Source organism: Pongo abelii, chromosome 1 (genome assembly GCF_028885655.2).
Source record: "Pongo abelii isolate AG06213 chromosome 1, NHGRI_mPonAbe1-v2.0_pri, whole genome shotgun sequence".
Taxonomy (NCBI): domain Eukaryota; kingdom Metazoa; phylum Chordata; class Mammalia; order Primates; family Hominidae; genus Pongo; species Pongo abelii.
The window spans coordinates 191191460-191207694 of record NC_071985.2 but is presented as its reverse complement, the minus strand read 5'-3'; the positions used below and the strand labels follow the sequence as shown (position 1 = coordinate 191207694).

At 36.3% G+C, this 16235-nt stretch overlaps 1 protein-coding gene across 5 annotated transcripts in view; it reads right to left on the bottom strand.

The window, feature by feature from the left end:
* FOXJ3 (forkhead box J3) overlaps positions 1-16235 on the bottom strand; it is a 154369-nt gene that overhangs the window by 74953 nt on the left and 63181 nt on the right. For all 5 annotated transcript variants that reach the window (XM_009251624.4, XM_009251635.4, XM_009251630.4 and 2 more), the window contains one exon: positions 9411-9485. In XM_009251624.4, the coding sequence (XP_009249899.1) occupies positions 9411-9485 (75 nt within the window). The remainder of the gene's footprint in view (positions 1-9410; positions 9486-16235) is intronic.

The following is a 16235-nucleotide window of genomic DNA, read 5'->3' as shown; positions in this document are numbered from 1 at the left end:
GCTTCAGGACAAAGAGCATTTTAAGAAATTAAGTGCCAGATGCGGTGGCTCATGCCTGTAATCCCAGCACTTTAGGAGGCTGAGGCAGGCAGATCACAAGGTCAGGAGTTCAAGACCAGCCTGGCCAATATAGTGAAACCCCATCTCTACTAAAAATGCAAAAATTAGCTGGGCATGGTGGCACGTGCCTGTAGTCCCAGCTACTCGGGAGGCTGAGGCAGAAGAATCGCTTGAACCTGGGAGGTGGAGGCTGCAGTGAGCCGAGATCGCATCAGTGCATTCCAGCCTGAGCAACAGAGCAAGACTTCGTCTCAAAAAACAGAAATTAAGAAGAACATTTCATAAAGATAAAAGAACAATTTATCCGGAAGAATAAACACACTACACATAAACAGCAATTTGCAATGGGCCTAAATGCAAAATTTAAAATTATAAAACTTAAAAAGAAAATCTTCAGGACCATACTTGATTTCCTGATGGCATACACAAGTCGCTTACCGCTAAATTAAAAATTGATAAATTCAACCTCACCAAAATTCAAATTTTCTACTTTTTAAAACACTATTGTGAAAGCAAACAGGCAAACCATAGTCTAAAAAAACATTTAAACAACAGAAATCTAAGGAAAGATTTGTATCCAGAATATATTTTTTAAAACGCTTACAACTCAGTAATAATGAAAACCAATTTTTTCTAAGTCAGAAGACTTTTAAAAGAACTTTCAGAGGAGAAGATACACAAATGCCCTGGAAACACATGAAAAGATGCTCAATATCAACAGCCATCAGGAAAATTCAAATCAAAACCATGATGAAATACCACTTCACACCCAGTAGAATGGCTACAGTTAAAAAGACAGGTAATAACCAACTGTTGGCCACGGGAAGCAAAACTGCAACTCTCAGGTATTGCTGTTGGGAATGTAAAATAGCACAACCACTTTGGGAAAGGGTTTGGCAGTTTCTTATAAAGTTAACCTTCCATCTGCCCTCTGACCCAGTAATTCTATCCTTCAGGAGAAATGAAAGTATGTCCATAGAAAACTTGTTTAAGAATTTACTAGTAATTCTTTATTAATAGCCTAAAATTGAAAACACCTGAAGTGTCAACAAATAAATGTATAAACAAATTGTCATAGATTCATACAATGGAATACCACTTAACAATAAGAAACAAATAAGTGATATATGTAGCAGCATTACAGACATTATGCTGAGTGAAAGACACAAATGAGTATATATTGAATGATTCCATTTACATGTAGTTCTATTATGTGAACTTATGGAAAAAATCTACTAAGCACTCAAGCATCACTATCTGAAACTGGGGCTTAACCACAGGCTTATTTTGAGGATCAAGATAATGCATGTAAAATGGCTCTAAATTCTTTAAAGCAATATACAGATGTAGACATTAATTTATATCAACAATTCTAGTACAACACAGTAATGTCCTTTCTGATGGAAAAGACTGCAGTGGCCTACCCTGTAAAATCCCAAAGAAAGATCACAAACAAGAATTCTACAACTTTGACCACATTTTCCAAAAATCAATCAAGATACCCTAAAACAGAAGTTAATTCCAGAAGGGAGGAAAGTGGAACCCAACTGAAAACCAGGTGTCACTGTTAAGTAGAAGAGAGCAAACAAATACCAGCAATTCATAAACTTCAGAAAAAAAATCAAGGTAATCAAGATATAGAAAATCCATCAGAAATGGCTGGGTGCAGTGGCTCACACCTGCAACCTCAGCACTTTGGGAGGCCAACGCAGGTGGATCATTTGAGGTCAGGAGTTCGAGACCAGCCTGGCCAACATGGTGAAATCCCATCTCTACTGAAAAAGAAAAAAATACAAAATACAAAATACAAAAATTAGCCAGGCGTGGTGGCACATGCTTGTAATCCCATCTACTGGGGAGGGTGAGGCAGGAGAATCATGTGAGCCTGGAAGGCAGAGGTACAGTGAAACAAGATCATGCCACTGCACTCCAGCCTGGGTGATGGAGTGAGATTCTGTCTCAAAAAAAAACAAAAAAAAGAAAGAAAGAAAAGAAAATGCATCAGAAATGAAGATGTGTCAAAGATCAACAATAAACTTAAATGTCTTTATTCCCATCATTATAAAGTATTTATTACTTCAAATAAAATGCATTTTAACTATTCCAAAACTTTATTTCTAGCTAAAATTTTATGTCAACACAAAGTACCCTGCATATTTACCTTAGGTTGAAAATAGCCTAACAAAAAAGCTATTACCTGATTAAGTACAAATAAACCAAAAATGCTAATATTAATTTCAGACTCCTGGGGACAGCAGTCCCTGTCATAAATAGCTAAACATTCCAAATGGTGAAATATATTACTATTGCCAAGTATATGCCCGTTGGTAAAGGGAATCATCATAGATAATTCTCTGCTCTTCCTTAGCTTTCAATGCACATTTACCTCAGGAGCTGGATTCCTCTTGTCCCTGACTTCTTTGGCTTCATACCATGCCTTCATCTTTTATTTTTTTAACCTCTCCCAGTTTATTTTGGCAATCCAACTTCAAAAGATCTGTTTGCCTTGTTTTCTCCCAACTTCTTAGGATGCTGTTCCTGGTAACTGCTCAGGCACAGCATTTGCATGCACCACAGATCTAGAGCAACCATACTTTGAGTTTCAATCCTGCTTTATACCTGTTCCCTAAACATAGTTAAGAATAGCACCCCTTTCATTCTCAGAAGTTTCTGGCTTGGACAATAGGTTAAATAGCTACTGAGACCACAAAAATAGACTATGAATGGTCAAACACACAGTAAGTACTCAAAGGCAGGCGGCTTGTCTGGCTAGTTGACTGAATGAACATGTGGATAACAACTATTCCAATGCCTGCTTAGGTCCTTGAAATACCCTTTTTGAACAAATACAAGTTTTTATTACTTTTAAATACATTGATCATCAAATTAAGCCTAGAGAGAGTGTTAAGAAATTTACTCTTAATGGATTAAAATATGTAATTGGCATATTGACTGTGGTATAGTAAACAATTACCCTAAATGTTAAAGATACTTAAAAAGTATATCCTATTAAGGGATTAACAGACATATCTTGCTTTTAAATCATAGTGCCAATCAATCCTTTTAGAAACTTTAAGTTAGAGATAAAGTTTTACTATATCATAACGAATTTCCAAGAAACAGATGGCTCACCTACATAATCCACTCACAAGGCAGCTTAACATAACTATTATGTTACTACTTGAGTGTTATAGCTCAATATCTGTCAAGTCTAAGCCGAAAAGAAAGTAACTTGATGGTCAAATGATCATACAACTAGCAAAAACATGTCTTTCAAATAGTGATTAAACTCTGATAAATCCGTATGATGGAATATATGCAATGAAATGAAACAAAACTGCTGATATGCACAACGACATGGATGGCTCTGAAATACATTATACTAAAGCAAAGAAGCCAGACTCAGAAGGCCATGTACTATATGAGTCCCATTTATACGGCATTTTGGAAAAGGCAAAATTATAGGGACTCAAACAGATCAGTAGCTGCAAAGGCCTGGGGATGAGGGAAAGGGCTACCAAGTGACAATCTAGAATACTGTTCTCTATTTTGATTACAGTGATGGTTATGCTATGTTTGTTGAAACTAACAGAATTACACACCAAAGAGTAAATTTTACCATACATAATTTTTTTTTTTATTTCTAGGTATGTTATTTTTTTAAAGTAGTTTAGATCTGGAAAAGAAAGAAGAGGCCAAAAACAACAAAATGTTCTCTTCCAACTTTAAAAAGAGAACAGAGAACACTGCATGTCTAAACAAAAGGCAGCTGCAACCACACTGCTCGAACAGTATTAACGTCAGGGCTCTAAGCCAACACTTCTTTCAGCTTCTGCAGTGTTATCTCCCTGAATCAGACTCTCACTTCTATCTAACTCAATCTTTCTAATCTTCTGAATACCTTGGCTTTCTAACCTTGGTTTGTCTAATGGAATGCCTCACATTCATAATTCACCTCTGTCTCGACAATCACTCAATGGCACTAATCCATTTCTTCACTCTTGGATCTCACGTTAGTACTTATATTAATTCCCTTAATTCCTGATTCTACCCAGCTTTGCTCTGACTCGTCCCTCAGCTAAACTTGATCACATCCTCTTCTAGCCTTCAACTCGAGTTCTTACCTACCATGAGTTAAAATGACAAACGCTAGCAACCTCATCTATTCAAGTGCTTCAGAAGTGACAAACTCTGAAGTCTCCCTTGGGAAGCTATATCAGTGTTTTTTCACTTCAATAAATATGACATTCTTATTTCAGTCCAACCAAACTCTTGCTTATCCTTCAGTCCTACTTCCTGTTTAGTTTGTAGAGAAACACAGATAAGCAGTCATCATCTTCTTCACAAAAATCATGGATTTACTTAAGACTAGTGTTAAAATTGTACTTTTATCTTCCTTCTTTAGAGTAATACCTATGACTCCTACAACACTGTTCATCATTTAGTGTTATATTTTATGTTCCCTCAAACGTCTCCAGTTTTTCTACATATTTTTTAAAGAAAATGACCAAAATGGGATACCAGAGCTTAACAAGCAATTTACAAATAAATATAACATAATACTAACATAGCCCCCCAAAAAAGAATACCCTTTGAAAAGAAAGATCAGTCAACTATGTTATGGTCCCTTATACCAAGCTACAGAATAGGAATAGAAAAAAATTCATAATTTGTGAGACGTGGTGGCTCACACCTCTAATCCCAATACTTTTGGAAGCCAAGGCAGGAGGATCACTTGAGGCCAGGAGTTCAGGACCAGTCTAGGCAACATAGTGAGAACTCCATCTCCATAAAAGATTTCAAAAACTTAGCCAGGCATGGTGGCATGTGCTGTCATCCTGGCTACTCTGGAGAATCACCTGAGCCCAGTAAGATGAGAGCACCACTGCACTGGGCAAAAGGGCAAGATCCTGTCTCAAAAGAAATTTTTAAAGAAAAAAATCACAATCCTGTAAGTTTCAAAAGTTAGTCTCTTAGCAGTGAATTTGTTATTTCCTCACAAACCAGGAGACCCCAATCTCTATGGTCACTGAGGCTTTACAACTTCCCATTCCCAGGCAAGACAAAGATTCCCCAACCCCTACACCCCTAAAAACTATTCTATGAATTAACTGTAGTTATTTCCCCAGGATAGTCAGGTGGCCTTCACGTGGTTTTAAACTTCTTAGCTATTTTCTCAGTTCTATTAGAGCCCACTGCTACTAAGTTTAGATAACTGTTGAAACTAAGCCCTATAATCCTTTAGTTCCTTTCAAGTCAAAGATTATTTTTCTGAACTGAAGAAAGGCAAACAAAATTGAGAAAAGGTTAAGCTGAAAAGCAGAGAAAGAGAATTATATTTTTTAAACTACATTTAGCCAGTAATCTGCTTTTCCCTAATGTAAATACTTACCTTTAAGATAATTAAGATACATGTATGAATTACACAATAAGACTTATAACCCAAAGAATTAAAAAAAAAAGACAAATAGAGAGAAAACAGAACTAATGAAAAGAGAAGAGATAAAAGACGGGATTTAAAAAATGGAGATAGACTACAGAATGTATAGACAGGGTGAAAAGGGTGTATGTAATCAAGAGAAAAGAAAAACAAATCTGTCCCCAAAAAAGCAGCAAAGTGGATGCAAAATTGAATTTCATTTTGTGTGTGTGTGTGTGTTTTTAAATAAAGTGGTAACATAGCTGCTTGAAATTAGTTGTAAAGAGGTGAGGAAAATGAATCTCACACCACCAATGTACATAAAGGGTACCAAATTTTAAGAGCTTTTACGACACAATCTTCTTGAAAATGAAGGATTAAGTAAGGAATAGATAGCCACATAAAAACATCTACGATTCAACAATACACTTCATGATTAGGTTGTTCTTCACACCTCTCTGATAATACAATGAACAGAAAGCTGTATCGTGAAAATACAGAGAAGATGCTATAGGAGCTACTTCTACCTTTTGACCTAAGTCATGGCAGCAGCTAGCAAAATCCTAAGGGGTTATAAAGTCCATCCCATACCCAAGACCAAAATCTACCCCCACCCCACCTTGGCTCAATGGTTTTCTCCCACTGTGGTGAGGGTGGTTTTGGAAAAGCTCCTCAAATGTCAGGAAACACTGTCATACAAAAAGAAAAACAATTCATAAGTACCAAAACTTAACTAACACTTTGGTCTCCCTCTCAAGGAAGATTGATATCATGGAAAAAGTAGTAATCTAAGAACTAAGAAACCAAGTGTATTTTGCTTGTTCAGCATTCATTCTAAGACTTTTTCTGTAATTCCAGGTGATTTAGGGGGTGGCGGGGTGAACACCAGGCATACTCTCTCTATTAAGTGTTACTCAGCTGGTAGAATATAAACCAGAAGCTGCTGAAAGACATATTTGCCACTAATTGGACTGAAAATGAAGCTATCAGAGAAGTTAGCACAACTAAGGGATGAAAAGAGACATTCCTGGTGATATAATTTAAGAACCTGGCTCCAGTTCTTCCTTAAGTACTTTTCTCCTTAAGTTAGTTTGTATTGAGTTTCTGTGACTGACAAGTATGTCTGGCGAATATGCCTGGGTTCTAATTCCACACTGAACCTGAGCAAGCTGTTTCTCATCTACTGGCCTTAGTTTCTTCTTTTATGAAATGGGCTTGAGCTGAAGTCTTCAAAGCTTTTTTAAAGCAGTGGAATTTTGTGTTTTCTTAAAAAACAAAATCTCATTTTGAAATCAAAAATAAAAATGACTTTATTCACATAGATGTATTTTATAAGACCAAATTTACATCTATGTCTGACCAAAATCAAAGAGAAAAATGTATTTAAACCTCGCTTTGTGGCCAGGCGCGGCAGCTCACGCCTGTAATCCCAGCACTTTGAGAGGCTGAGGTGGTCCTGTCACTTGAGGTCAGGAGTTCGACACCAGCTTGGCCAAGATGGTGAAACCCCATCTCTACTAAAAATACAAAAGTTAGCCAGGCATGGTCATGTACGCAGGTAGTTCCAGCTACTCAAGAGGCTGAGGCAGGAGAATTGCTTAAACCCGGGAGACGGAGGCTGCAGTGAGCTGAGACTGCACCACTGCACTCCAGCCTGGGCAACAGAGTGAGACTCCGTCTCAAAATTAACAAACAAACACACAAACAAACAAATAAATAAAATAAACCTCACTTTGAGAATGAAAAGAAAAATTACTACTACAAATGTACTTTATAAAATCAAATGTATGATATTTACTTATTATGACCAAAATCAGTAAGAATGAGGTGTTTTAATAAATACAAAACCTTAAAACTGAAAACTACTGGTAAAAGATGAAAGCTCTGATTAGCCTCTCAGGACTCAATTTATTTCTGTATTTTGTTTTAGTTGCACATTGAGAATCCTGATTCAAAAAGAAGAGTTGCAAAGAGTAACATGTTTTCCACATCTGTCTTACCCCATATATTAAAGATGAACAAAAGCTTAAACTTCTACACAAAAGAAAAATACCTGATATGACACATTTTTAAGAGTCTCCAATTGGTTAAAATCAAGTACATGATAGAATTAAGGATTCATGTGTATTGATTTTTAATTTTTTTAATTATTTCAAACTCATTTAAAAATCCAATCAGAACCAAAATGTTTACAGAACCCAAATAGTAACTTCACAGGACTCTAGTAAATAATCTCTGAAGTCTCTTAAAAATATTTTTCAGGCTGATCCATATATACTCATTGCCTACAGAAAATGTGATAAAGAATTTATTTTTAAAATCTAATTATCTTTTTGTAATAAGCCTCCTTTCCTTTAAAGGAAAAGGTGCACCAATTCCTATTCAGAATCTCAAAGTTAAAAACATAGAGAAACAATTTTTTACAAGACTATTATAATAATCTGTTCAATCTCACTGAGAACCAACTTGACGGAGCAGATAGATGATAAAAAGTGCTATAAAATGTTCATTACTTCAGAAAAACTGCTTAAAGATAGAAACGAATAACTCTTCATCTCTAACCTCAAGAAGTTAACAGTCTAACAGAGGATACAGTATATTCATTCATTCAACAAAGGTGTCTCCTCAGTGCCATCAGCCACTGTGCAAGCAACTGGGTCTAAACAGTGAACAAGATACACGTGATCCCTACTTGCATAAATTTAGATTTTAAGGGCAGTAGATAACTAACAAAGAGCTTGAAAAAAAGAGACCACATGAGTAGGTTAACTTTTTTTTTTGAAGATTGCTGCCCACTATGTGAAAGTTAATATAAACTGGAGGGATCAAGCCCAGCCATTGAGAGTCCAATTAGGAGCTACTACAATGATGACGGTCGCTACAAAATAAAAAGAACTCAAAAAAGGGAGCAACAAATTCAGCTGAAGTATGGGGAAACAAAAAAGCCTCAGAGAAGTCATGTTGCAGCTCAATACTGAAAGATAAGAAGCAGTCTAGACAAGTAAAGCAAGGAAATTTGTACAGAAGACCATATGAATAGCATGTTTGGAAAACTTCAAGTAGTTCTTCACAATGAGTCTGAATGAGGTGAATTATAGCTGGAAAGGCAGATAGAGGAAAAAAAACAGTAAAGAATATTTTACAAGAAGAGAAAGTAAACACCTCCTGGACACTAAGGAATACTTTCAAGCAAGGTGCTTACATGACCAGGCTTACATTTTAGAAAGATTCTTCCAAAATCAGTTAGCCTAAAAATAAATGTAAGAAGTCTAGCCACCTAAACAAGCATCGTGGTTCCCAATAAATACACTGTCTCAAAGTCCTAATCTAGTAACTTACCTTGACAACCAAATATAGTACAACCAAGTACTCTTAAGTTTCAGAAACCAAGCAACTAGGACCAAGTTCAGGGCACACTATAGTTGACTAGCTATTAAAACAACAAAAAAAGGGGGGAGTCACCATAGAAAAAACGCTAAAAACATGAAAAATGCAATGGTGTCAGGAGATAAGAGTCAAGTAGAGAATACTCTTCTTGATTACATTCAGAAGTGGGCTAATAACAGAGAAACTACTTTATTCCAGTGTAAGAATACTTCTACTTTTTGCCAGTTACACAGAGATGCACCCCTTATATGTAATGAATTATGGTTCCTGACAAGCAGCTCAACTACCAAATTTAATTTAATACACAGTACTTCAACCAAAGATTAGATTAGAAACAGCAAAGTACAACAGTGCTGTGGTGTGCAACAGCTATACACTAGTTAGCTTCCCACAGCTTAAAACTCTCTAACAAGCTTTAGAGCAGGGTAGGGGAGGACTTACTATTTTGCAGAGGTTCCTATTCGATGAACTGGAAAAGTTCTTAATTCAAACATGACAAGTGACATACTGAAGAATTCAACTGTTTTAAGAAGATGAATCCTACCTTTCCAGGGTCATCCTTAGATCGAGGCACTTTAAGGAAACATTTGTTCAATGACAGATTATGTCGTATGGAATTCTGGAATTAAAGAAGAAAAGCCATAAGGTCAATAAAATCCAAAAAACATAACCCAAATTTAAAAACAGAATTAGAAATCTAAACATCTCTATGCTTTGCAAAACAATTACAAATGGAATAAACTTTTTAATCAGGTTAAAATTTAAATCTTTCTGACTTTCAAATTATGAATGCTACGAGGGGAAGCTGTTACTGGAAAATAATCTCTAGAGGATTTCATAAAATGTAATATATGTAGCATTTTAAGTGTTTACGACTTTTATTGATACAGGAAGATGCCTGTAATGTAATGTTAAATATTAAATTCCAAATATAAAATTGGCATATTATGATACATATTATGACTTTAATTGTGGTACTTATTTTATTTATTTATTCTTGGAAATAAGCCAGAATGCAAAATGTTAGAAGTTACTCTACATGAAATTAAAGATGATGACTATTTTCTTCTCTTTACTTTTCTGCAAAGTCCAAATGGTCTGCAAGACACGTGTATTACCACTTTTTAATTAGTTTAAAAAATGTTTTAAAAAAACATTCACTGCTCTATTACAAAAAAACATATAGAACCCTATTAGGTTCTCACCACAATCTGTAAAAAAGAAAACCACATGGAAAGATACTGGCTACAGGGAGCTGGGAAGAACATCTAAATTCCTCATTGTAGCAGGGAAGAACACCCAAGATGGGTAGCAGGAAAATGCCCTTGGAAACCTGCAGAGTCTGTGAAGCAGAAATTTATTCATGAATAAGTAGGACTGTACCCCAATTCTTACAGAATATGCCCCAAAGTCCATTTCTTCTCAATTAAATGCTCCAAAACCCATTCTCAAATTATCTTGTTTGTTCCCAAATGGCTAGTATTTGGGAGAGAAGAGGTCCAACTGCATTTAGCCATTACTTAGAATGGCACCTTCTGGGATCGTATTTTGGCATAATATCTGTTTTTTTTTTAATATAAAATTCAGTAGTCTAACAAGAATGTCTATAATAAAACTTCTCTCCCTCAGGCACAATATTGGAATTTTAAACGTTTTAAAAAGATGACTACAGAATATAAATTCAAGACCATCTTATTACCAAAGCAGAAATTTAAAACTTATGCTTGGGATGTAAACAGCTACAAAGAATGACGCTCTCTCCCAAAGAGAAAACCCTAGGTAAGCTTTAAAAAAGCAAACAAAAAAAAAACCTATTTTTAAGCCACATCAGAGAGCTCAGGTTGCAAGGCAACCAAACCACATTCCTAAGAGGAGCAAGGCTATTCAATGAGAAACTGGACACACAACTAAATCACCTTTGGCAGAGCATAGGAAAAAGAGATGGCCACCATCCAAGCAGTTAAAAAGAAATCAGCTAAAATTTTGAAGTCCAAGCATGGGGTTGTCACTTTAGAGCAACAAGGACCCCAGACACGAGAAGTTCCCACACACTCTTAAGCTCTTCTCCATAGGCCTTTACCATGTGTTCCTAAGAAAAAATAGGGGTAGGAAAGGAGATCCAAGAAAGTCTCCCCTAGTGGCATAAACAGGAAGAAAGTGATTGACAGTGACAGGCAGTGAGGAGACAAAGCCCACCAACCTTCCATAGATTTTACAAAGCAAAAAAACAAGTTTGCAGTAAAGGCAGCAAAACCTCTCACCCACAGGACTCTGGCAAAGATTCACTGCTTCTGGGGGAAGAATGGAAACAAAACCCTGGTGCCTCTAGGGAGGGATAGGAAACCCTTACCCAGTACATAGGCAAAGATGTTCTGCTGCTGGAGGAAAAGTAGAAGCAAATCCCTTGAACTCTGGGAGAGGTATAGGAAACTACCTTGGGCCCAGGATCCTATACAGATACCATGTAGAGGTCTGCTACACCTGGAGAAGAGGCGCGAAACTCTCACCCAGAAGTAACTACAGATACACGAGACTAGTCTGGCTGAGGGAAAGAAACACTGAAAAAGCCCACCCTAAGTTCGGGGGTCTGCATAAGACTAAGGCTGGACCAACACAACAGAGAAAACCCCTTGCCTCTACCAAAAGCATAGCACTGAATAACAAGCAAACGCAGTCTACTGACAGAGAAGGGACAAGAAATCCTCATGTGTAAAAAGGCAGGCAGAGACAACTAAAATCTAAAGAGATGAAAAAACAAAAAAATCCTACCGTACCCTCTCCAAGCACAAGTTAACAGGAGCCCACTGCTGGAGGAATGTAAAGTTTGTGGTATACTGAAGATAAAGACATCAATTTAAAAAATCCAAATTACTGACAGACTGACTCAATCCCCACAAGAACGGCCTGAAAAAAAGATGCTTGTCCATTCACAAGTACAAGTACTATTTAACTCAATGTCTACCATTCTTCTACACAGATATCTGGTCTCAGTCAACAATTATAAGACATAGAAAAGAAAGCAAAACTTACTGCCAAGAGATAAAATAATCAACAAAACCCAAGAGAAGACTCTGGTGTTAGAACTATCAGAAAAAAAAAATTAAAATAACTATGATTAATATGTTAAAGGGTCTAGCAGAAAAAAAGTGGACAACTTGCTTGCATAAAGAGATGGAGAATTTCAACAGAAATGTGAAAACTAAAGAAAGAGACAAATATAAACGATAGAAATAAAAAACATTAAACATGATTAAAGATTTTAAAAATTCCTCAGATGGGCTCATCATTAAACTAGACACAACTAGGGAAAGGCTCAGAGAATCTGAGGGTAGAGTAACAGAAATTTCCAAACGGAGACTGGTACATTCACAAAGAGCAAAACAAAAACAAAACAGATCATCCAAGAACTGTGTGATGATAAGTGCAATTAAAGTCCCAGAAGGAGAAAAAAAAGGAATGGGGCGGAGGGAAAATCTGAAGTAACAGTCAAGAATCTTCAAAAAATAATGCAAGACATCAATCCAAATATGCAAGAATTTCAGAGAACACCAAGCAGAATAAAGTAAAAATCCACATCCCCATATTAATTATAGTGAAAGGGCTAAAAAATCAAAATAAAGAACATCTTGAAGGCAGCCAGAGAAAGCAGATTACATATAAAGGAATAAAGATAAGAATTACAGTGGACTTCTCAAAAACTATGCAAGCCAGAAGGCAATGGAGTGACATCTTAAAATACTGAAAGAAAAAAAACCTGTGCAGTGAAAATATCTCTCAAAAATAAAGGCAAAATAAAGACTTCCAAACAAAAGTTGAAAAAATTCATTTCAGCTCACTGACACTGTTATAAGGAAGTTCTTTTGGCAGAAGTATGAAATCAAACAAAAATGCAGATCACAAAAATAAATGAACAGTGCCAGAAATGGTAAAAAATGAAGGTAGATTTAATGCTTTAAAAAAAAAAACTGTATGAAGATATTCAGACTGTAAAACATAAAAAATAAATTGTATAAAGCAAATATAATTTATTACAGAGTTTGGAACTATGTAAAAGTAAAATGTATGACAACAATACCAAAAAGGATGGGTCAAAGGAACTGGAAAGACGTGGTTTATAAAATTCTTACATTATACATGAAATGATTTAATACTATTTGAAGGTAGAGTGCAGTAACTTAAAGATGTTACAATCAACTGAATATTTGCATCCCCTCAAAATTCTCATGTTGAAACTTAATTCCCAATGTGATGATATTTGGAGGTGGAGCCTTTAAGGTGATTAGGTTATGAAGGGTGTCCTCATGAATGAGACTAGTGTTTATAAAAGAGGCCTCAGAGAGTTTATTTCCCTTTTCTACCATGTAAGGTTATAATGAGAATGGGATCATCTATGAGCCAGGAAACAGGCCATCACCGGAATCTGCTGGCATCTTGATTTTGGAATTCCCAGCCTCCAGAATTATGAGAAATAAACATTTGTTGTTTGTAAGCCCCCCACTCTAGGTTTTTGGTTTTCTTTTTGTTGTTACAGCAGCCTGAATAAACTAAGATGTATATAGTAAACCCTAGAGTAATCACTAAAAAAAATTTAGAAAGGGGATAACTAATAATAGAATCGTGGCGATAAAATGGAATCATAAAAAATACACAATTCAAATCTAAAATAAGACATGAAAAAAGAAAGAGGCATCAGACAAACTAGTTCACCTACCCAGCTTAAAAGTTCAAGATGAGGGGAAAATACAAATCAAGATGGTCAGAAGAAACAAGTATCATTAGTAAATGGCTCAGTGTGAACTCATCACTTCAAAGGAAGTACACACCTCTACAGTCTTCCTCCTCTACAAAAAGCTTAAATGTTGGAAATCTTCAGGGTTCTGCCCTATGTCTTTTTCATTTCTACATCTGCTGCCTAGCCAATCTCATCTACAGCCAATGGCCACCTGTGATAAATCACTTAAATCTGTCTAGATCCAGCACAGACCTTTCTCCTGAGTTCCTAACGTATATTTCCAACTATCAGCTGCACATCTCCAGAAACTCCTCAAACTCAACATATTTAAAACTTAACTCAATCTTTATGCCCAATGTGATGTTATTCCAGTTTTCCCTTCTCAGTTTAAAGACATTATTATTCACATAACTGCTCCAACGAGAAACCTAAAAAACATCCTTAACTCCTGTCTCTTTCTTACCTTCTAAAACAAATCTATCACTAAATCTTACTAAGCCTACCTTAGATCTGCCTATCTTACCCCATCTTTTCTGTGACTGTCTCAGTCCAGGGAACCAGTCTCAGCAAAACTAGTACAACAGCTTCCTAACTGGTGTCTCCCTTCCTCTCAGCCCTGCTTCCGTCATTCTCCACCCTGCAGAGAGTTATGTCTTCACAATGCAATTTTGGTGTTACCCCTTCACTTAAAAACTTCCTGTGCACTTAGGACAAAATCCAATATTCTTAAGCCTCCAAAGACTCTTCATGATCTGACCCTATCTTGCTTTCTACATTCATCCCCTCCAATGTTCTCTCTCAGGTTCTAAGCTTTCCACAAGTTGCTACATCCGCAAAGATTACTGCCCCCAGCCTTACTCCATCTTCTTCACTTAAATCAATCTACTCAGTTTTCAATTCATTCTTGGATTAAACTTCAGTTCTTTAGGGAAGCCCTTTCTGGTGTTCACAGATTAGTTAAATTCCACTGTAATAAACTTTGTCATCCTGAATTTCTCATCACCTTTGCAATTGTTTGTTTAATGGTCTTCCCCCTCCATGCTGTATTCTCTACCAAAATGTAAATAGGTTCCATGAGGGTAGGAACCTTGTCTTTTAACCCAAAAGCTAGGATACAATGTTTTTCAAAGGGTAATCACATATCTGTTGAAAAAAAAATACCTAAAACCTATTTAGAATGTAAAAACACTGAGATACGAAAGCCAAGACTTGTACATACACATAAAACCCACAAAGAGGTTACTTCAGACCTTACAGCTTGGGTAGTCCCCATCTCCCATAACCCCAAGAAAAGAAGTTGGTGAAGTGGAGAGGCAGAAATAATTAGGTGATTTTTTTCAATCACCTAATCAATCAATATGATGAAGCCATGCTGATTGGCCTTAAAAACACCATCCCCAAAAGCAGTTTCTCAAAACTACAGTTTATCTGCACTAGAATTACTTGAAATGTTATTTTAATGCAGATTCCTAGGCTCTATCTAAGGCACCTTATTTAAAATCTCTGGAGTAGTGACCTGACAGTTCTAATTTTAAAAGCATTCTATGTAATTTTTATTTTAAAGCTGAGTTTAAACTGCCACCTCCAATCCAACCAAGTGCTACATTCTTATCCATTCTTTCTTCTGTGAGTCCTGGTTTCTGTCCCTACAGGTCCCCCCAAAAATCAGTATAAGTACTCATTTGTTCTACCCTACCTAAAATGGTTTCAGAATTGCTCTCAACTTTCTAACTTCTTCCCTCCCAGCTTCTTTCCTAGGGGTTTTTTGGAGATAGAGACTGCCTCTACTGAAGTTCCACTACAGAACACAAATCTACTAAGTTGATGATTTCTTTGTAACTATTTCTGGCCTTGGAATGTATGCCATGAAGGTATGTAAGGTATATACCAAAAGTTTCTTCAATTTGCTTTTTTCTGTGTGATCACACTATTAATTCAAAACAATGTTAGGCTTGTTTCTGCCTGCATTCTCTTTGAGGGTTTCCTTTTTTCATCCCTTTTGATTTTTTTTTAAATATGTAAAAACATGTACTTGGGTTCAAAAGTTAAAACTATACAAAAAGGTATACTCAAAATCTTATTTCCTTCTACATCCTTTCCACCTTGGCTCCCACCTATCCCCTAGAGGTAGTTATATTAAATACATTTCTAGTTTAAATTCCTAAATTTCTTTTCACAACAATGAGCAAACACATAATGTATAATATTATTTCTTTTTTACCCACACAAAAAGTAGAACAATACACCCACACACTTTTGTATTTTTCTTTTTTTAAATTATCCTAAACTTCAACAACTTAATAAGTTAACTTTCCTCAAAGTGAATACCATGAAATTTTATTTTTTATTTTATTCTTTTGGAGACAGGGTCTCGCTGTCACCAGGCTGCAGTATAGTGGCATGATCACAACTCACTGCAACCTCAACCTCCTGGGCTCTAGCAATCCTTCCACCTCAGCCTCTCAAGTAGCTGGGACCACAGGGACACACTACCACGCCCAGCTAATTTCTTTTTTATTTTTTATTTTGTGGAGACAGGGTCTCGCTATGCTGGCCAGGCTGGTCTCAAGTATTCTCCTGCCTTGGCCTCCCAAAGTGCTGGGATTATAGGCATGAGCCATGAGCCCCCACTGCACA